At 36.9% G+C, this 23288-nt stretch overlaps 3 protein-coding genes across 5 annotated transcripts in view; 2 read left to right on the top strand and 1 right to left on the bottom strand.

Annotated features, from left to right (window-relative positions):
* Positions 1–4671, top strand: part of stk11ip (serine/threonine kinase 11 interacting protein) — a 35973-nt gene extending 31302 nt beyond the window's left edge. For both annotated transcript variants that reach the window (XM_052558974.1, XM_052558973.1), the window contains exons 23-26: positions 1284–1368; positions 1590–1675; positions 3166–3377; positions 3513–4671. In XM_052558974.1, the coding sequence (XP_052414934.1) occupies positions 1284–1368; positions 1590–1675; positions 3166–3377; positions 3513–3641 (512 nt within the window). In that variant the 3' untranslated portion in view covers positions 3642–4671. The remainder of the gene's footprint in view (positions 1–1283; positions 1369–1589; positions 1676–3165; positions 3378–3512) is intronic.
* Positions 4672–9170: 4499 nt separating this feature from the next.
* On the top strand, positions 9171–13583 carry LOC127959099 (gap junction gamma-1 protein). 2 transcript variants are annotated; one of them, XM_052558090.1, is made up of 3 exons: positions 9171–9331; positions 10832–11996; positions 12785–13583. In XM_052558090.1, the coding sequence occupies exons 2-3, from the start codon at positions 10853–10855 to the stop codon at positions 12796–12798; spliced, it is 1158 nt and encodes a 385-aa protein (XP_052414050.1). In that variant the 5' UTR covers positions 9171–9331; positions 10832–10852; the 3' UTR covers positions 12799–13583. The 2 variants fall into 2 exon arrangements, with proteins under 2 accessions (XP_052414050.1, XP_052414049.1); XM_052558089.1 differs by having other exon boundaries at positions 9173–9331; positions 10827–11996.
* Positions 13584–16111: 2528 nt separating this feature from the next.
* On the bottom strand, positions 16112–18907 carry inha (inhibin subunit alpha). The gene is made up of 2 exons (XM_052558450.1): positions 18177–18907; positions 16112–17265 (listed from the first exon to the last, which is right to left on the bottom strand). The coding sequence occupies exons 1-2, from the start codon at positions 18484–18486 to the stop codon at positions 16532–16534; spliced, it is 1044 nt and encodes a 347-aa protein (XP_052414410.1). The 5' UTR covers positions 18487–18907; the 3' UTR covers positions 16112–16531.
* Between the last annotated feature and the right edge of the window lie 4381 nt (positions 18908–23288).

The following is a 23288-nucleotide window of genomic DNA, read 5'->3' as shown; positions in this document are numbered from 1 at the left end:
TTACAATAGATCATGTTATTAAAGCTTGAAAAAAATGTACCATTACTTGAAAAAAATTAAACTTTAAACTAGACCTTTTAGAAATACTGAAAATATAGCCATAAACTGTAGCAACAGTTTTTTTAAGTGCACAGACAGCAGTGAACACACACCCTCCCTGAGCAGTGGGCGTGTTATTTCTGCAACGAAACCGAATTATGTGTGGAACTTGCTAAGCTAGTTGCATCCAAAGCCGCATCTAAGCCCCTCACATTCTTACTTTACTCAATTAAAGTTTGGATGTGTCTCTAGTCCTGAAATTAACTACCGGTATCTATTAACTACCTAACTATTTCCCTATATTTATTACATGTGAATCCCCCACCAGTGACAAAGAAGGCTGCACTATACTGTACATGTGGCAATCCATGAGACAACCTTTGGACACAGCAGCGATTTGAAAATTAATTTTATGTAGAATAGCTACAGTTGTCTGTCACTGGTTTCTTTAGTTTAAATTAAATAAGTGTTACCTGAAGGAGGACTTTTATGAAGTTTAAGATGAGGAAAAAAACTTCCATCTGGTTTACTGGGCAATTTACATTCCAGGGTATAAACTTATTGGCTGACATTCCTGCCCTCTCTCTACTACCTGGGGCATCATGCAGTTACAGTATCAGGTAGTCAACCATCCCAGCAACTGTCAAACACTATTTCCATGAGTGCTTCCACCGTTACTTTGTGAAATCCACTGTAGAGCACCCAGCAATGTAAAATGTATCAGTTTACGCAATGTATTGGTTTCTAAGTCTATTTAGAAATAAAAACAATTAGCAAAAACAAAAGGAGAGTCAAAGGAAAATACATAAAATAGGGACTACATTAGAAGTCATAAGACCTAGCATAAGACACTGAACTATTTTTATGTAATTAATCACACCTAATATTAAAATTTGTAATCAAGCATTTGCACATTAAATCAGCAAATTAACGTGGAAACAATTTCAAATTTTATTAACATGTTGATGCTTAGTCTATAATTTCTGCTTGCAGCTTTATTTGGTTTGCTGAAACATTCTCTTTTGTTTTTAATCTTTTTCTTCAAGGGTTTAAATGTTTAATTATACCAATTTATTTAGTTAAAGGCATGGTACAGTCAATGATGTTCAAAAAGCAATTATGTGGACAGAACTATGTGTACTGTACATAATGTGAAAAGCTATTTTAGAGCTTTTTAGATTTAAGAGTTAGTGAAGAAATTGTGTAGATATTCTTCCTCACTTCAGCACTATGTTTTCATGCAGAAATTGCAAGGGAAATGGCCCCAAAGTCTGAGAGCAAACTGAAGGGAATCTCCACCACCCGGCTCAACCCACAGCACCACCTCTGGTAAGCAGGGAAAACAGGCAGGCATTTTTTTCCTCTCCAACACTGTCTGTCTTTATCTCTGTTGCAGGCTTTTCATTTTTCTGCCTGCCTATCCTACCCAAAATGTAATGCATAAAATGTGTGAGAATAGAAATAAAGAATACTCTCATTTGCACAGTTAAAAAAAAGACATTATCCCATAAGTAATTTCTTAACATATTTTAAATCTGTCTGTTCTATAGGCATCTAGTCTGTGAGGATGCCCTGCCATGTGAAGAAGACGACAGCCATCCTCCTTTCCGTTACCTTTTGGCATTCCTTCACCAAGGTTAGTGTCTATGTTCTCCAGGATGAAGATAGCAAGAAATTATACAGTGACTACAGCATGTAATGACTTGCCTGTGACGGGAAAGAGATGCAAATGGTTAGAGTAAGAGAACATGTAGTGGTAGACTGATTTATATTTAAGAAATTACAGAATTAGACATTATTAGACTAAATAAGTATTAACATGGGTGTGATGTTCACCTCCAGGGTATTTATGGTCTGATTTATCACCCAGTGAATGTCCCATTCATCTCAGTTTAAGCGCAGATGTGACTCAGAGATGAAAGAAACAGTTCTTTTAATGATTCATACACACTTTCATCAGATAACTGTGGGAAATAGTACTGCCCAGGTTAACACTAGGACACAAAGGTGTATGTATGAGTGCTTGCTTTTGTTAGTATCCTACTATTATCTTTGGAACCAAACTTTCATGTCTTGGTGGAAGAAAGGAGAGTCACATAAAACAGATTTATTTGATTCTTCTTGAGAGAGTATTCCAACTGTGAGCGGCTGCTTCAGCTTTCAAGAGTCCCAGTACCCTGCTGGCAGGCTGACTCTCCTCCAGAACATCCCCCCAATCCCACTACATTGAAAGGGCTCACAGCAGGCTAGACCTGTGGTGTGATAAGCATTCAGCTGGTGAGACCAAACCCAGCCAATCTTACAATGATCTTAAAAAAACAGGAACATCCTGAAACATCGTTCATGTCCCCCAAAAACAAATCTGTTTCATAAAGTCGTTTGTGCTTTCAGTTGTGTGCGCCTGCCAAAATGCTCATTAACATAAAAATACACTGAAGATTTTGATGAATAAACAAGAAGTGCATCTGATATCACAAACAGACATTTTGTTCTCTTTCCTGCAAGATGTTCTTATTTTATCTTTGTGGGTGGTCAGTGCGCGGAAATGTGCTATCATTTGTGCTTGTACTGTTGTTGGTGAAATGCATCTGATATGTCTGTATTTTCCATAAAAGAATGGTGTCTCGCTGTGTCTTGGCAATTGCAGCAACAATATATGCGTGTTGTTAAAAGCAAGTATATTAAATTCACTGTTCAGAACTCTATCCTTGCAATAACTTTAGAGTAAGATTATAGTAATTATTTAGCTAATTTAAGCTCAGATTATTAATTTTTGAGTTGTCAGAATTGTTTTTTATTAATTCGCCTTTGCTTGAATACATTATATCTGTGAAAAAAAGAGAAGGATGTCTGACTAGTGCACATTCGCTGCCGTATTTTAGTTCTGACAGCTTGTAGCTACAACTACAAAAGCCTGAATTAAATCGGATGATCATATTCGCTCTGATAAATGCTTATTGGGCTGAGCTGAAGCTCAACTGGCAGGATAACAAAACTGTATTACTCTGCGAGTTACTTTTTATGCTACACGTTTTACACCTCAACTGCTACAGGGCCAAATCTTCAATACTCAAGCTTTTTGTAAGGACATAATTATTTTACAACGTCTTTCTTTTTTTCTTACAGTGGATGGCTCTTTGGCCTCTGTAAGTGTACTAGCCACCAAAGAAATGCTTTTTCTCCTTGATGAAGACCACCAATGGAGTAAGAGCCAACCTGAGAGTCAAATGAGCAGTGGGAAGGTGAACGTTCAGGAAACTCAGCCAATCAGTTGTGTCAGTTCTATTCATCTGTTTTCATCAAATCCATGCCAGGTGGACCTAAAACTTTATGATGAGGTATGTGGGTACATGTTCACATGTTCTCATGTTTTCAACCAAACCATAGAGAACCCTAAAGCAAATGTCTGAATGTAACATACAGCTACTATATGGGTAGAATAAATTTAGTTTTTTGCTGTTTGTTTTTGACAGATGGCCAAGAAAGAAAAGACATGGTCTTTACATGCTGAAGATGAAGAGCTGGTGCAAGACCTGGTGAACTGGATCAAAAATCAGTGGGAAGCCATGTTTGGGGTCAAGCTCACTACTATCAAGCAGTAACCACTAGCCACAGTGTTAAAGAAAAGCACCTACCTTACATTATGAAGATTCCTGCCTAAACCGGTTTTAATCTGTATTACTGTCTTGGTGTACATGTGGACTATTTGTCCTTTTGTCTCCATATGTTCCAAATTCCATTATTATTTTTTCTTGGTTGCGCTCATGTCTCCTCTATATACTAATTGTACAGTAACAAAGCTGCATAGAGTGCCTTTTTGGCTTTGTCACCAACAAACACCAAACGCACCTTAAAATACATACAGTAACTATGCATGCACACACAGTTTATTTGCAAATGGGTTCGTGTGAGTAGTATGAATGTGGTAGTGAAGATGTGTTTGTATCTCAGGGGGAAAAGCCTTTCAGTGTGCTCTCAGAAAGGTTCATAATTGGGTTATGCAGATCACAGGAGAATAAAAGGTTTACTTGAGTGTTGGTGGTGTTAATGCAATGTTAGTTAAGACACGTTAATGAGCTAAAATAACCTCTCACTATTTGAAACTTTGTTGAAGGTAGTTATGAACTGTATAGGTACACATGATTCTCTATAATGAACTTGGACTTGAAGTGTTTTGTGTTTATTTGTTTAATTAAAAAAAACAAGCATATATGTGGAGCGTAACTATAGTTGTCCCCCCCTCCCCCCCCCCCACAATATTCTGTTCCAGCACTTGTATAGAGAGCACAAAAAGGGAACTAGTGATTACACGTTGAAACTTAATGGTCACGGGCAAAAGAAACCTCAAATAGCTGTGAAGAGGAAATTTAGTACAACCACCTGCAGTTTTGTGCCAAGTCGTTTGTGTCACTCAGATGTTCTGCACTTTCATTTCTTGAAACAATTTAAATGGCTTGAAAATTAGTGAAATGGCTTTGTTTTATAAATAGATGTTGTTAACAAAGTTGAAAGCATATTCTCATTCAATGTAAAATGTATTTAATGTGTATTTATTCATCTTTGTACTGGTCTCCAGTAAGGAAATCATAGTAACTTTTATTTTTGTAATCACAATAAACTCTTTAAACATTACATAGCTTTTTATTATGTCCAATACATGGCAGAGGGAGAGATATATCTGAGAATGATTGTTGCACATAAGTGAGTTGGTCATTATTATTATTATTAATATTTAATTTGAATTATTTCACCATGAAAACAAGCCTTCATTTTCTGCTGGTCACTCATTTCTGTTCAGCACTTTTACCGTTTCCAAGCGCAGGGCTGTCCTTAGCTGACACGAAGCCCGGAGTGAGGTAGGGAGCAGAGCCCCCCTCGTTCTGTGTCTGTTATGGTGAAACTTTCCTTCTTTCTTTCTCTCTATTTATTATTATTTTTATTATATATATATATATATATATATATATATATATATATATATATATATATATATATAATTTTATTTTTTTTAACAATACTATTATTGTTGATTTGTTTATGTGGATCTAATATATATATTTTTTTTTCTCTCACTTTTTCTTTCTGTATAGCAGTGTTGCAGCAATTAGTTTTGTGATCTATTCCTATGCTTGGTGACTGTGAAGCATGAAATAAATCATGGCAACACGCTGTGTAAAGTTATGGCAAAAAAGACAAAAACAATATAAACATCTCCGCATTATTAAAGATGTTGTTAAACAGAACACTACTTTGTGTAATGAAATGTGTTTATGCGGTTTAAGGTAAAAAAATATATATATATTTTCCAGATACTGTACATTGTTGTTTCTCCTCTATGACCCGCCTTTCTGAAACGGGTCAATTTTAACAAAGCTCATCGTTCTTAAAAGTGAGGTGTGCTCTGATTGGCCAGCTATCCAGTGCGTTGTGCCTACAAACAACAAGCGCTACTCTACACTGCTTAAAACTCGCATTTGAATAGTCCTGGCAAATTCTTTAAATTTGAAAATGTACTTACAGTCTGTGAGTTAGAACAGCCGTCATTGTACTCTATTAGCCCAGGATCAGGAAACAATCCTCCATAAAAAGCGGTACACACATCTGAATATTTGGGTTGAACTGTTCTGGAACAGTGTAATAAATACAATTTGACCACTGATTTCTAGTGGTGTCCACTTTTGGAAGGCCAAACAAAGTTTCCATGACAGGGCAGTGGAGGCAACAATACTACAGCGAGATTTAAAGTTGCACCTTCCTTGCGTGAACATTTGGGGCATTTTTATGCAAATATTCCCACACAGTGAAGTAGACGTGGGGGCATGTTTAAACGAGGCGTTTTTGGAGGGCATGGACGAGTCTTAACTTTTACAATTACTTAAGAATATCTTTTTGGGTTTGAAACTTTAGTCTTTGCAACTTTAGGGATCTTATCTATTCACGAACAGCTTGTAACACTCCAAAGAGAAAGGAAAACTTGAAATCGCTCAGAATTTGTTCTTCAACATTATTATGGGATGTATCAGATATATGCTAAATAAATAAATGTATATTAAAACACACACATACAACTGGACAGCTGCTGCTGTAGTTCCCATCAGAATGTTAAAGGGACAATAAGTAACTTTAGGTATTTTATTATCTAAAATCAATATTTTTATTCATAAATATGCCCTCAATGGTGTACAAATACCTATGCCAATGTTTAAACTAATCCTTGTAAATGAAGAATTTATTATCTTTATATACATGGGACGGTAGGTCGACGGAGGCTTCCATGTAGTTCCGCCATCTTGCAAAACTATAATAGCAGAGAGGGACAAAAAGTACTAAGCCAACGCGTTTCCACAGCGCGTTTTCTGTCAGAGCCAGAAACGCAGGTGCAGAGCAGTGAGAGGCGCTTGAAACTGCACCGGCAAGTTTAAAAGTCTGGATTGCATTCTTATTATGGACCATACATATGCCGCGCCACAGGAGAAGAAAACATAGTCGCCAAAACAGTCAAAAATAGAACGTAAAAGGAAACGTGACCGTAGATTACAGAAAACAAGAGTTAATGTCGGGGAAGCTTTTTCTAGGTGGAAAGAGCTAATGCTGGATAAAGATTTCAAAAGAGTAGCTGAAGTGACCAGTTTTCTTCTCGACAGGTAAGTCAGTGTTACAATCTATATTATAATATATTTTTTTTATATCTAACAATGCATATAATTCAGAAAATATAACGAATAAAGAAGACATAACTACTAATTACAATATTTCATGTTTTCCACAGTCAGTAATTCTCGGTCAGGAAAACTCGACGAAGTGCTATTAGAAGACATCCTGTCAAAGCTTTTTGGTACATATCGCCTACCGTAGATGCAACGCGCATTTGAAAAAGCGAGGCGCTGGAGAGCAAAATTAGTTTGAATTAGTGATGGGAAGTTCGATTCTTTTCCGCGAACCGGTTCTTTCAGACGGTTCGATTCATTAAATCGGTTGAAAAAACCGGTTCATCGGTTCTTTCACGCGATGACGTAATGGCGTCACGTCTATCAAACATTCAAATATATAAAGTCAGTAATCATAACTTTAGTCAGTTAAAACCTCATAATCATGAAGTTTACATTTGAGTTTTGCAACAACACCTAAATACAGTAACAGCAATAATGTGCATATGAGGATTTAAGTCTTGAAGATATAAAGTAAATAAATTAGGTGTCATCAGCGCAGAAACCATGATCCACTAACTAAACATAATCCATTGCGATGTATTTGTTATTAAATGAGCTTACGTTTCTCCAGATTGCCCTTCATCCAAGCCCTCGAAATACCCGTGCTCATAACATTACTAGTACAGAATCAGAATCAATCACCAAAAGAATCACTTCGGTTCAGACATGCTGTGATCGCTGAATCGCGCATGCGCAGTATCATCAGTTCATCGGTTCTCAATTCGGACGCGTCCGACAGAAACCATTCTCGGTTGAGTGTACTGATGATCCGAAAACCGATGCAACCGGTTCTTGACTCGAGAACGAGAATCGCTCTAACCGGCACGTGCTGCAGTTCAGTGTCAGCTGCTCTACTCGTGTTCATGTTCTACAAACTCAATTTGTGAATGTGTCATCATTAACTACAAATACAGTACAGATATCTCATAAATCATCCCTTATTCCTATTAAACATAAGAGTCTTAAGAATCTTAATTATTGTCCAACTTCCCTGAAAACTCATTTGGCCTATACATTATATACAATATACAGATTGGAAACATTAATCTAAAAAAAATTATAATAAAAAAAAATCAAAATAAAATATAGTTATTTTATCACACTTTCCGATGTTTAACAAAATACTTACAAAATTACACGCATGCGCAGTATCATCAGTTCATCGGTTCTCAATTTGGACGCGTCCGACAGAAACGATTCTCGGTTGAGTGTACTGGTGATCCGAAAACCGAAGCAACCGGTTCTTGACTCGAGAACGAGAATCAGCTCATCGGTTCTCAAATCGGACGCGTCCGACAGAAACGATTCTCGGTTGAGTGTACTGGTGATCCGAAAACCGAAGCAACCGGTTCTTGACTCGAGAACGAGAACTGCTCCAGCAGTGGGCGTGTTTGTTCATTATCTGGCTCGGCTCAGTGTTCATCTTCAGTTCGGTCTTCACAGCATTTCATTCAGTGTACTGTTTGAGTAAATGGATTACCCCGGGATATTGGTTTATTCTGACTCAGAGGGAGTATCAGTCACGTTAAAAAAGTTAACAGCTTAAGTAATTTGTGGATTTATGCTTATTGGAGACGTGAACCGTTTCAAACGATTCAGTTCGATTTGGTGAACTGGTTCAACCGGTTCACTAAGAAGAAACGGTTAAATTGAACGATTCGTTCACGAATCGGCCATCACTAGTTTGAATGCATAATACAATTTCACCACTAGATCGGAGTAATTCCTACTTAGTGTCCCTTTAAGCAATATTTTGTGTCCGTGAGGGAATAGGAATTAAATATCTGAAATATTTAAGTGAAATGAAAGAGGAAAAATCTTTAACATTATGGTTTACATTAAGTTGCAGCTTAGCCCTGTTACATTTGGAGATTGCTTTTCTTGGATGCTGATATGTGACAAGGAACTGAGAATGCCTGCTCCAATTCAATTCCTGAATTTTAATTTAATTTGAAGGAAGCAAACAAGATACTGTATATAATTACAATTTGAATTAAAGGAAGTAGAATTAAAAGTGTATTTTTTTAACTAGAAAAAAATAATCTTCATCAGTACAAACGTTTTTTAGGTTATAGACTGGAAAAAACTCTCTAAGACGTACTAAGACAGACATCTGGAGATATGCAACCTATTAAAATCTATAATTAGTTGATATATTTCATTATAAATGAACTTTGCTTTTATGGGGAAATATTTACTGAATGGAATGTTTTTATTTTTTTCTTTAATATATATATATATATATATATATATATATATATATATATATATATATATATATATATATATATATATATATATATATATATTTATTTATTTATTTATTTTATTTTTTTTGGACGGGAAACGACTGAGCTCAGGTTTCAAGATTAAAGGCCTTGTGTGTGGGTGTAGAAGAGGTGAAAACGATGCTAAGGATGGAAGGCTCACGTGGTTTGGCTTCCAAACAGTGTATCAACGTGGAAACAAGGGGTTGGAAGTAAATTGTAAAACAGGTGACACGCTAGTGTGGGAGGTTTGGTCAAACATATAAGTATTGTCAACAGCTGAGCACCGGAGCACTAATCATCTGTTAGACGAAGGTATGTGAATGTTTTTGTTTCTTACCTGTTTAAGGTGTACTGCTGCTGCGCATTTACCGGAGCAACGTGAGCGACTTTTAGTTATCGTCGATACAAAGTTGTCGCGTATAAAACTTAAAAACTTATTTCTTTCTTTTAAAAAAGAAAGTTTAATGAGCTCAGTATGGCTAAGAAACTTTATCATATCGATTAATAAATCGATTGTCACATTTAACTTAAAACCTGTCGAGCTAATTTAAATAGTAATAATAATTATTATTATTATAGGCTATAATAATCTATACTTTAACTCTGGTATGTGTGTTTGTACCGTAAAGGTCTTGTTCAAAAACATCACTCACTTTTAGAAGTTTGAATAGTCTGACTCCAATCAACGATCATTCTGCTCACCTTCAACTATAGGGGTGTTATGTTGTATGGATGTTATTTGCATTGTGTGTGTCATGTTGTATTTATTTTGTGGGATGATGAGGGACACTCAGTTCAGAGAATGTGGCCAAGTATGCACTGTTGTGTTTCTACAAGCATTTGTCTTCTGTGGCCTGTCTTCTGTAGCACAAGCTAAGAGAACTCTTTATATGTTATTATTTGTTATTTGATATTAAATGATCACTGTATTGTGCTAACACGTGACTATACAATCAACACTTCGTAGCTTTACTGTTTCAGTAGTGGAGATGGAATGTCAATTCTCTGAGTACACACATGACTTTTCACAACTCCTCCTAGCTTTCTCTTGACCAAAGAACATCATCAGTCTTGGTTTATGTCAGGTAGTGACTTGCTGTGACTTGTCCTTATATTTGAAGCTCCAGCTCACAGGTGGGGTTGCTGATGTTGGCATGCAGCTACTCAGTAAATTTCCATTAAAGGACGTACCAAATATGAATTGAATCATTTTCTGATTTTTTTGAGTTATTGTCCTAATAATAATAAAAAACAAAAGAATGAAAGAGAGAATTTTGTTTTATTTTATTTACACCTTTTGAATTGTTAAATATTTTTCTTAAACGATTTTTTATTATTATTATTATAAATACAAGTGCTTTTCTAATGTGGCATGTTTTAAACTAGAGTTTTTTTGTTTGTTTTTGCTTTGTCAAGAGTAAATGTTTTGTATCAGACTTTTGTCATATTGGGCACCTACTGTCTGTCATTAACCCATTGGGCTGATAATGATTTCCATTAAGAGGTTCACTGCTGTATGCTGATAAACAGAAGCTATAGTTCTTTAACAGACATCTGCTGGAGCTCCAGCATTCATCATCAGAACAGAATGAAGCACTTGCGATATCAAATAATAATATAAGTGTGTTACAGCATTAAACAAATGCAATTAATGACATGCATTGGTTTCTGTGTTTATTCTCAAAGAGAGACTACTTGAACTGTTTTTAATTTTAAAGTTGTGTGTTCCACATTCAATGCCTCTATAATCCCAATAACCGTTTTTTTTTTTTTTTTTTTTTTTTCTCTCTCTCTCTATCTTCTGAAGATCAGGTCTCTTGTGTTGGTGGCAACATGAGTTGGAGCTTCTTAACACGCTTGCTTGATGAGATCTCCAACCATTCCACATTTGTGGGAAAGATCTGGCTGACACTCCTTATTATCTTCCGAATCGTTCTGACAGTGGTAGGCGGTGAGACCATCTATCAAGATGAACAGAGCAAGTTTGTATGCAATACTGCACAACCCGGTTGTGAAAATGTATGCTATGATGCATTTGCCCCTCTATCACATGTCCGATTCTGGGTTTTTCAAATCATTATGATCACCACTCCGTCCATTATGTACCTGGGCTTTGCCATGCACAAAATCGCTCGAATGGCTGATGACGAATACCGACCACGCAAGCGCAAACTGATGTCTATGGTTCATCGAGGTGTGAGCCGTGACTATGACCAGGCTTACGAAATGGATGATGAAGTTCCCATGATCTTGGAGGAGATTGAGCCCTCTGAAAAGGATAGTAAAGTGGCAGCTGCAGCCAAGTCTGCCCCTGCATCCGATACTAAGTCTGCGAAGCATGACGGTCGTCGTCGCATCAAGAGAGATGGTCTCATGAAGGTGTATGTGCTGCAGTTGATCTCTCGCATTGCCTTTGAGGTAGCCTTCCTTTTTGGGCAGTATGTTTTGTATGGTTTTGAAGTTGCGCCATCGTACATTTGCACCCGAAGCCCATGCCCACACACTGTGGACTGCTTTGTCTCACGTCCAACTGAAAAGACCATCTTCTTGGTCATCATGTATGTCGTCAGTATACTCTGCCTGGCGCTGACTGTGCTGGAAATCCTTCATCTGGGAATTAGTGGTGTGAGGGACACTCTTCGTAGTCGATCGACTCGGAGGCTCCCCGTACACAGGTCATCCACATCCACTATCTGTCACCGCCTTGCCAGTGCACCCCCGGGATATCAGGCTGTCCTGAAAAAGGACTCCACTGGCAAGCTTAAGGCTGAATTCGCGGGAGAGTCGGGACGGGAGTCATTGGGTGATGCCAACACTGGTCTACAAAGACACCTGAAAATGCGACATCTGGACCAGGCCTACCACCATGAGGATGTTGGGGCTTCACGCAGCAGTGGTCCAGACTCTAACAGCATTGCTGTTGAGCAAAACCGGCTCAACCTAGCTCAGGAGGGCTATGTCAGCTCCAAGGAAAAAGGTTTGTTTTGGGCTACACCTTTTTTGACATTATGTTGTATGTAAGTACGTATTGGAAATTAACTCCCACCAAAAGTGGATGGAAATCGACCATCATGGGGGTAACGCTATTAACTCATTAAGGAAAAGTGTGGTCACATTTACCATTGCTCTGCCAAATTTTGTTGGCAAAATCCAGTCATTTCAATTGGAATTTTTCGCCAGGGCAAAAAAAGTTCACCACGTAGATTTTACTCTTGTTAGATTTTACGAAAATGTAAAACTTAAAATAGATTAACAGAAAGATTTTTTGTTTGAAATTGACAGTGGATCTTTTTTTTCCCCATAATAGTATTTGCTGAAATATTGCTAATGTGTCCACACATTTAGCCTATCACGTTGCATTATCAGAGCCTCCAGACTTTGCAAGACAATTCACTACCGCAACTGTTTTATAATGGAAGTCACAGAAAATGTTAAGGCTGGTAGGATACAGTATAATGAATGGTAATAATAATAATAATAATAATAATAATAATAAATATGTAATTTTATGATAAATTTAAATATGCTTTGGGTTTATTTTCGTTATGGATGGAAGTAAAAAAAAATAAAAAATAGCAAAATTGGCTGGTGAATAAGTTATATTTAAACTCTTCTGTTCATAAGATATAAAGCATTAATTCCAGTCAGATCTGAAGTGCAGCTCGTTGTACAGGAAATTGCTATCTTTTAATGTGATTTTTGTGCACAATTTATTTTTTTATATTTAATAATATATATATACTTTTTCCTTTTCTGTTTTTAAAGAGGGTCATGCTTGAAGAGACTAACAGCTTTCCAACACCTGGCTGTGATGTTATTTTTGGTGGGCAGTTGTTGACAAGATTTCCGGTTCATCTTGCATTGAATACTCTAACTCAAGGCTGGGATATTATTGACATGATTTTGTGTGCTCCTCTAAATGCATATCAGAAGAAGTATTACTAACAGTATTAAAACCATAGCTGCCAAAGTTTAAAGACTAGAGAAACACCAGCTCTTATAATCCACATTACTGTACCTTTCTTTACCAAGAAATTATATTTGTTTATAGTGTATTTTAACAACAGCATGAGAACAAAGACCATTTCCCTGTGTTGGTGAAGATATTTATGAATACTGTTCATTGTTATCAGTTTTAGCAAATCAGTATTGATTGAAGCCTTTAGCCAAAGTTCACAGATCATCCTGTTCAGATTACTACAATGAAATGAAAGCTGTATTTGTCTTTGTCTGGAAAAAAACAGAAGTGTTTTGTAATGTTGCTTTTTGATTGGAGTAAAGTCCTGTGTGGTCTAATATTTTTGGAACATTTTCCTGTATGTAAATATCGTTGGTTGTGGGAAGACATTTTTCGAACCGTAACAAGGGCACAATAAATGTCTGTTTGTCTTGTTGATATGCATTTTGAGGATTTTGTATTTAGAAATTTTGAATAAAGTTATGGCAATACATGTGCATCTTACCACATTTACTATATATATAAGAACCTGGAAAACTGAATTGTTTATTATTAGGTGTCATGCTTTGTATTACTGTTAAAAAAATAAATAATTTATGCAACATACTATTGCATTACTTCATATGCAAAATACCTGTGGTTTACATGGGATTTATGGGAAATGACCGTTAAAGGCAGTTCATCATTAAATTCAGTGATTTCATCATCTCAGTTTATTTTAAATAGTGTCTGTGCAATCATTTGCTATCAAGTCAATGATATAGCTGTAAATGGAGTGTCCCCAACTAAGCAAGCCAGAGGCGACAGCGGCAAGGAACCAAAACTCCATCAGTGACAGAATGGAGAAAAAACCTTGGGAGAAACCAAGCTCAGTTGGGGGGCTATTTCTCCTCTGACCAGACGAAACCAGCAGTTCAATACGAGGCTGCAACAAAGTCAGATTGTGCAGAAGAATCTATTTCCTGTGGTTTTGTCTCTGTGGTCATCTGAGACGAGTTCTTTACAGGGGATCTGTATCTGGGGCTCTAGTTGTCCTGGTGTCCGCTGTCTTTCAGGGCTGTAGAAGTCCTCTCTAGGTGCTGATCCACCATCTGGTCTGGATACATACTGGATCCAGGTGACTGCAGTGAACCTCTGATCTGGATACAGACTGGATCTTATGTTAGCGTAGATGCCATTCTTCTAATGATGTAGCAAGTACATTAGGTGTTATGGGAAGTGTTCCCGATTCCGATTTACCTAATTAATGCAGCCTAAAAATCGTTTAACGGATTTGGATATTAGAAAGCACTTTAGTGTGTTATGTGTAAGACAGGTTAAAGAGACGGGTCTTTAATGTAGATTTAAACTGAAAGAGTGTGTCTCCCTCCCGAACAATGTTAGGCAGGTTATTCCAGAGTTTAGGCGGCAAATAGGAAATGGATCTGCTGCCCGCAGTTGATTTTGATATTCTAGGTATTATCAAATTGCCTGAGTTTTGAGAATGCAGCGGACGTTGAGGATTATAAAGTAACAAGAGCTCATTCAAATACTGAGGTGCAAATCCATTCAGCGCTTTATAAGTAACAAGCAGTATTTTTAAAACTATACCATTAACACCTCAGTTTTTTTTTTTCGGAATTTAGCAGTAAGAAATTACTTGCCATTGTTTTTATATCGACTATGCATTCCATTAGTTTTTCAAATTGGTGTGTTTCGCCTGGCCATGAAGAAATATAGAGCTGACTATCATCAGCATAACAGTGAAAGCTAACACCATGTTTCCTGATGATATCTCCCAAGGGTAACATGTAAAGCGTGAAGAGTAACGGCCCTAGTACTGAGCCTTGAGGTACTCCATACTGCACTAGTGATCGATATGATACATCTTCATTCACTGCTACGAATTGATGGCGGTCATATAAGTACAATTTAAACCATGCTAATGCACTTCCATTAATGCCAACAAAGTGTTCTAGTCTTTGCAAAAGAATGTTGTGGTCAATAGTGTCAAACGCAGCACTTAGATCCAATAGCACTAATAGAGAGATACAACCATGATCAGATGATAAGAGCAGGTCATTCGTAACTCTAAGGAGAGCAGTCTCAGTACTATGATACGGTCTAAATCCTGACTGGAAATCCTCACAGATACCATATTTCTCAAAGAAGGAATATAATTATGAGGATACTACCTTTTCTAGTATCTTGGACAGAAAAGGGAGATTCGACATCGGTCTATAATTAACTAGTTCTTTGGGGTCAAGTTGTGGTTTTTTGATGAGAGGCTTAATAACAGCCAGTTTGAAGGTTTTTGGGGACATATCCTACTGACAATGAGGAATTAATAATGGTCAGAAGAGGATCTATGACTTCTAGAAGCACCTCTTTTAGGAGCTTAGATGGACTAGGGTCTAACATACATGTTGTTGGTTTAGAGATGAATTACAAAGTTTACATCTTAACAAAAGAATAGCACTTTGACAAATATGTGTGAAATGTAGACTCATATTAAATGAAGACTGTTATTGTTTGATTAATATTTGTTTTTTATGACCTCCTTTACTAAATGAATAAATTACTCCAGGGCTGGGTCCTAGAAATTCCTGTTAATACCTGTATTTATTGGATTCCGTCTTACAGTGGTTGTCATGTTGATATTAGACAAAAATCTAAATCCATGGGTGCATCAGTGCACCCATGGGTGCATCAGTGCACTACAACTCTGTTTGATGCCTCTTAAAAAAGGAAAGAAAGAAAAAATATTTCCTTTGTTTCTTACCCTCAGCATTTTTTCTTATAAAGGGTTTGATAGAACTGAAGAAAAAAAAAAATAATAATAAATAAATAAAAAAAAGAAAATTCTGATCTGGACTGAAAAGCCAAAATTCCTGTGTTTAAATCATAGTACAGATATTCCTTTTCACAATGTCCCTGTGCAAACCCAACATGCCTTTTGGGGCTAATCATTAATTTTTCAGTGTGTATTAAAGTAAGTTTCTGCTAAATAATCACCAGCATTTAACAAATTTTTTAACATAATTTTGAGATTCATTATTAATCAGTAACACATTTGAATGATGACCTAGATAAAAAAAAAAAAAAAAAAGTTAAAAGAGTAAAAGTGGATAAATATTACATAATAATGATGGGTCCATTTTTCAAACATTTGTTCTTTATTGTCATAGATACAGTATCTGGGTAATGTGCAATTTAAGTATTTTAGCATTATTATTTTTAAAGAACTTAGTAGACAAGGTTAAGATGCCTTTTCTGTAAATGGCTGTTTAATTTAGTACAAATTGTCTTACATGAAATTAACTGTTGTGTATGTTTGATAAACATTACTGAGCAAGGTTTTTCAGAAAACTGCTGTTTGTGCATTAACAAAATTGTAATGATACTGAAGTTAAGCATTTGATAAAGTTACATTTACAATCATAGAATATATCTTTCACACAGATTTAATGCACACATTATTTGCTTTGATCATTTATTTAAAATGGCAGATTTTTGTTAAAAAAAAAAAAAACATGCACTTTACAGATAATCTTAAACTCAGCCACGGCAGAGTGTTAGATGCAGTTGCACTCTTCTGGTATGATGTTAGGCAGGGTCTCGTACTTGAATGAGTATCCCCCATCTGAGGTGGTGGTGAAACGGAGAGACTTCATGCTCTCAGGAACAGGAGCACAGCACTGGTTGATGCCAAGAAGGGTAGTAGTGCGCTCAGCACTAGAGCAGTTGCCATGGCAGTAGTAGAAGGTGAAGGCTTTAGGATGTACAATCCAGTTATCCCAGCCAAGGTCCTCAAAGGAGATTTCTATCTGTTCTCTTTTGCAATCAGTGTCATCAGAAGCAGGTCTCCTGAGCTTTTCGATAGCAGCTGGTGACCATGGAATTTTGGGTGCTCTGCGAGAGCGGTCGGGGCCACTTGAACGGGTGTGAAGGTGCAAAAAGGGTGTTTTATCTTCTGAATCATAGCAACTGCAGGATGGGCAACGGACCTGCAACATGAAAGGGCCTATAGCCATGGCAATGTGGAGATGGAGATCTAACTTATAGGTGGTCCAGCCATCAGTGGAGCGTTTGACTGGACTTACAGATGCTTGGAGCAGCTCATGGTAAGGGGTGAGAATGAAAAGGGGCGCTGAAATGTTACTAGACGCTATGGCCTCTCCAGCATAGAACCAGAAGTGGGCAGAAGTGATGATGGAGTCCTGGCTGTCCAGAGAGGGCTGAAAGTAGTAAGTAAAGTAACCAGATGCAGCCTCAGATGAGTTATCAAGGGTGTCCTTGCATGTAGACTCTGAAAGTTAATAAAAAGTCAGAATGTACAGCATTTGAAACTATGTTCACTAGTCAAAATAGCATCTTTGTAAAAAAAAAAAAAAAAAAAATTGATTCTGATTTCAGCCTTAAGTGGGTCAATGACAAATTTCCATGATAAATAAAGAAATAATTAAATAAATAATATATTTTTAAAAAATCTAGTTTAAGACAGCAAATTCTTAGAAGTGTATTTTTTATTTAATGTTGGTGTCATATGGTTTTGAAAAACTTTTATACAATTTTCAATAATGAAAAATGCCATGTGGCGTCACTGTCACTATCAGAAGTAATACCATATTTCCCTCCCACATTTAAAACTTAAGTATACACGTTGACTATATATATATATATATATATATATATATATATATATATATATATATATATATATATATATATATTCATAAATATCATTAGGTTTTTGGAGAGTCGCATTAGATGATATTTTACAATCTAACCTTGTCCTGTCACAAAAATGTCAAATTATCCACCATTTTAACATATTTTGTTCTACATATTCCTTAATGTTGTTTGCACCACCCGTATCAATAAGCAGGGTAGCTGTTTTTACCTCTTTTCTGTGTTGTCTCACACAACTTTCAAATATTTATAAGTAGCTAAGCTGAAAGAAATAACAATAATCAATAATTATGCCAAACTACTACCATCACCTCCACCCAAATCAATTCACAGACGGTCAGGAATTGAAAACATGCTTTTAGAATATGTATATTACAGTAAGTGTATTAAAGCTATTGTATGTATGAATTCCACTTCAAAAATATTATGACTACACATAATCATACAAGTAGCCAAGAATCCTACCAACTATCATAATGTTAGACATTAATGTTTTTCATATAAATACTGGACATGAGACAAGCTCACCTGAGCTTGGGAACAGAATGACCTGTGAGGTCTCCTGATGGTGTCTTCTTTCCACTCTTGTCTCCCTTGTCATTCGCGAAGCTACGTGATGCACAACTTTGTTCACTGCTTGCTGTGTTGGCAGATGAAGCACTGGCAGAGGAGGCTCATCCATCCCCAAACCGTCAAGGATCCGTCTTTTCAGCCAGCCAAGCACCATGTCACGCGGTAATTCATCTCCTTGGCAGGCCTGGACCACAGGAGGTGACAACAAAGCCCACAACATCAGTGCACAAGCAAATGAAGGCAAAGAGCTGGTCAGGGTAAACATCCTCAAAACTAAGGTTAAAATCAGAGACTGAAAACTGCAGGCTCAAAAACAAAAAATGATTTGTATAGAAGGTTTTCAAAGATATGTACAGCAAGTTCTTAAAGTTCACACTTTTGATTCGCTGTTTCATGAGAGAGCTGAAATCAAACTCTCTCTTGCAGATCCGTCTGGTAGAAAGAGTCTGTGATTGTTTTTTGTTACACTCCAACAAATGGCAACCATTGTTTGGGTTCCTGCTATCAAAGTGTAGACAGGACAAAACAGCTTTTGAGATTACAATCCTTTGAGTCGGTTTCTTCCCCCATTCCCTTGTCCTTGAAGGGAATTGACACAATATAACAGAAGGATTTTTAAATAGTCAGAAAGCAGATTTACACAAAAGCTGATCATGCTTTTATTCCTCCAGCCTGCTTCAAGTGTCTAACTTATCTTAAATTCAGAGGCCCATATTATTTATTATGTGAATGTGATGTTATTGCAATTCTGTCATCATTTACTCTGTCATCATTAACTCACGGTCATGTTGTTCCATGTTCCATTACTAAATTTTTTTGTATGACTTGCTTATTAATGTGAAACATAAAAAAAAAAGAAAGAAAAAAAAAATACATGCCAATCAATCAATAAAACAAGGTTTTTACATTTCAACTATATTATTTTGTGTCTGGATAGTGGCTCCGTATTGGCTGTAATGACTATATATTCTTGATAATTGTATTGTTGCCTCGCATCAAAACTCTTTATATTGGACTCTTTATATTGGCTGAATCTTATTCTTTGTCCTCTGTACGATTCTTCTGACAGTTTGGATACTATGACACCTGCTTTCCCACAGTATAAAATGTGAGCTTGACAAGAACAAACAAGATAATACATTATCAAATGTTTGACCTTGGATGTGCAAATGTTTCTGTCTTGTGCTTTGCCAGTGTCTTGGCAGGCCTATTCTTAAATATAGAAGATCAGTTCTGCCACTTGCCACTTCAGATACACCACCAGAATATATAAATGGTGAAGATCAGATCTTGTGATTGATATTAAATATAGCAAATATATAATGGTTTCTCTGAGCTAATTTTAGCAAATATTTTATTTATTTATTTTTGTCTTTGGCGAACACTTTGACACCTTATTTTTGTTAGTCACGTGTCTGGTTTAGATTTAGACCATTGTACTAATGGATGCAGTACATATGGATTTTTTTCTACTTTTAAACAGTCAAAATAACATAATATGCATCATAATAATAACAGGATACATGTAGAAGATGTCTAAGCTTTCCGCACTGTTCCAGCAGGTGGGCTAAACCTACAAGTAGGTAGTGTAGTTTGCAAATGGCTTAGCATTATTATTATTATTATTATTATTATTATTATTATTTATTTTATTTTTACAGGAAAAGATCAGTTTTGAAGTCTGCATAATGTATGAAATGTTATATAGTAGCCTTAATTTGTATGATTTGAACTTTATGTGAAACTGGATAGAAGAAAAACTCATACTGATCTTTTTTGTTGTTGGAATAAAAGTACATTTAAATAATTTTATATATTTATTTATGTATTTATTATGCTTCAACACAACATAAGGCCCATGTTCCATTCCACTATTATACTACACTGTTTTGTATTCATATCATGTGCTAGACCTTGCTATCTTTAACCAATGAATCAGGCAACATTCATTCAGTGTCTACACACACACAAAAACAATGGTGTTGGTTGGTTACAAAGTATCTGGTATGTTTCAGAGCAGTGGGGATGAGTTTCATATTTGTACCAAAAAGTGTAGAAGTCGTATTAATACTTGTCTGTACTTTTTCTTTAAGACCAACGGGTCATGGTTTTCATTTCTTATGTTCTCATTTCAGATACACAGAGAAAAAATAAATCTCAGTTTTTTTCTTTAATGTCCCAAACTCTAGAGGAAACATAAAATAACATACCAACAGGCAATATCAAATAGTTTGTATCCATGTGCTCCCCAACTAATGATGAGGCCTGTTCAACCAACTGTAGTGGCTACTGCACAGAATGTGAAACTCGTGACATGTGACCCGAAGGTCTACGTACATGAGGAACAGAGGGAAGTACTGGGCCCTATTCTCTACAACAAATGTAACTTGTAAGGCTTCAACCATTCATAGTGAACAACCTTGGGTTCTGCATGTACATTTCTCAAGTTCAGTATTGTATAAATTACACCCCACATAGCAAACGGACTTGGCCCAAATGTGGCCTCAAGCTGACACTGCTGGCCTCCTGTTGGCAATGGCATGTACCCTTTCAGCCAGAGCTGGGCCATGTGTGGCAATCATGGCACGGTGTGGATCATGGCAAACAACATGAGGGCCGATTGTTGGTGGAAGGAGTGTGGCCCAGATCAGGCTATGTGACCCATGATAAACAAGATAAATACAATATTGCATGATAATGTTTAAATGATCACATACATTTAAATGAAGTGTAGTAATGTTAAAATGTAGTCTTTGAAATGGGAAGTCTACACAGAATTAAACATTATCATTTCAAAATGAAGTAAATCAGTCAAGTGCATAAACTGCACTTTATTATAATTGTAATAAATTTTATATTATTATCTTGGTACAAATAATCTTAGAATCCTTACATGAAGAGAGAGAGAGAGAGAGAGATCATTTAACCATTATCATGTAATATTTGTTTGGTTTACCATGGGAAACACACTGATCTAGGGAGTGGGGGCACATCATTTTTATTAGTATGCTGTCATGCACAAGTATTAACCTCTTAGCCTGCACCCCGACGCCCTCGTCCTCAAAGCCACTCAACCCGCACGTGTCAGTGTTTATGAATAGATTAAATGAAGATTAAATAGATTAAATAGATTAAATAAAATTACCATAACAGTATCTTATTTTTTATTTAAATCCTCTGTATCCATGTGATGCTTGGTGTGAGGTACAGATCCAAATTCAAACTATTCATCATCAAACATATGTATCTCCTTCCTCTGTAGCTATAGTAACAATTAAAAAAATCTGCCTTTAAGAAGTTTTACAACAAGTTTTATGGCAGCGATATCGAACGCTCATTTGCTCTCATCAGTTTCGTCTTAGATTGCGACATGCCGTTTCCGGGGATGTGTATTTTGAATGAAAAATGCATGCCTTGACGGGATAGTATTTTAACAATTAAATTATGTTAAATTAAATTATGCCCTGCTCCTCGCTCTACTATTATATTCTGCCAGAGAGGACTGCAACTGAAATGCATCGTCATTTGGACTACTGTGGTATTGCTCTGTGACACATCTGTTATAAATTCTTATGATTAAGTTACATGTGTCTATCTGTTACATCTCTTATAGACTGTATACTTTATACACTCACTCTTTATTGGTTGATTGGTTCTTTATAAAAATAAATAGAAAAATCAATGCAATATATTTTTTTCATTGCACAGTTACATGATTTGTGGGTTTTAAGTCTGATTTTCTATTCAGTATAATGCACTTTGATGGCATAGTTTGTGTCTACACAAACCGCATGGATTTCACAAAGGCCAGATGTGGGCCAGATCTGGGCCAACACTATGTTGCTGTCTGGGACCAAAGCATGTCACAAAATGAATAATGGCGATAGTAATACACAATGCAATAATATAAAATATTACGATTCTGTATTCCCAGACAGCAATCAGTTTCGCCCCAGATTCAGCCCACATCTGGCCCAAAACTGCTTGCTGTCTGGGCTATATAAGGCTGAGGTTTGGCTCATTTTGGGGATTCTGGTTTACTTAAGGCTGAGAATTGACTCCAACAATTAAACCTGTTTTTGTCACGTGGGGGTTTGGGGATGAACTCAGTCCTGGATGAACTCAAACACAGACAGAATGCACTACACACAGGGTTTATTAGTGACAAAAGGGGAAAACAAAACCCACGAGGGGGAAAACAATGACTAGGGCAAAGACAAATAACTTAACAGGACTAGAACCAAACAATAAACAAGAGACTCTTCACTCAGGAACTCTCACTACAGAAAACCAATCACAGGTCTCACAACGTTTCTTCAAAGTGTAACAATGAACCGCACTAGACAGCAAACACAAGGGGAATGAAATAGGGAGACTAATGAGAACATAACAGGTGACACAGGTAAAGCAATAATGACAGAACAAGTATAACAAGGGTGCGGGCCAGGAAACAAGACAACACAAGCACATGGCCCAAAGACAAGGCCATGTGCTTGCACACAAAACACAGGTCTGTCATGATCCTGCCTCAAGACTAGAGAGAAATCAAGGACATGAGGGCAGAATCATGACAGTACCCCTCCCTTAAGGAGCGGATTCCAGACGCTCTTCAAGGGGACATCAAACGCGGGACATGACTGACTGAGATACAGACACTAACCAACAAAACATGACAAATAACATTAAAGGTAAACACGAAAACACCACGACAGGGTTTGGGTGACAAATCAGAAAAAAAACTAACAAGGAAGGGGAGAAGGCAGAACAACAAAGTTCATGGGTGGACATCCAGGGTGGATGGGTGGGGCAGAAGTCTTAGGTTGACGGGACGAAGGCTGACGACGAGGTGTCCGGGCAGGTCTGGGTGGCGTAGAGTGGGAAGTGATCTTGGGAGAAACAGTGCAGGGTTGGACCATGACAGGGGGTGCAGCAAGCAAATGAGAAGAGGGAAATAGTCCGGGATTCACAGTTACCGACCTGGAATCAGAGCTTCCATCCGAATCCACACTCATCTCTGATTCTGCAGCGGCGTTGACAGCAGCTGGCTCTGGAAAGGAGCTCACTACA

The sequence above is a fragment of the Carassius gibelio genome, chromosome B6 (genome assembly GCF_023724105.1).
Source record: "Carassius gibelio isolate Cgi1373 ecotype wild population from Czech Republic chromosome B6, carGib1.2-hapl.c, whole genome shotgun sequence".
Classification (NCBI taxonomy): Eukaryota; Metazoa; Chordata; class Actinopteri; order Cypriniformes; family Cyprinidae; genus Carassius; species Carassius gibelio.
The sequence above is the reverse complement of the archived record's forward strand: the minus strand, read 5'-3'. Positions and strand labels throughout refer to the sequence as shown.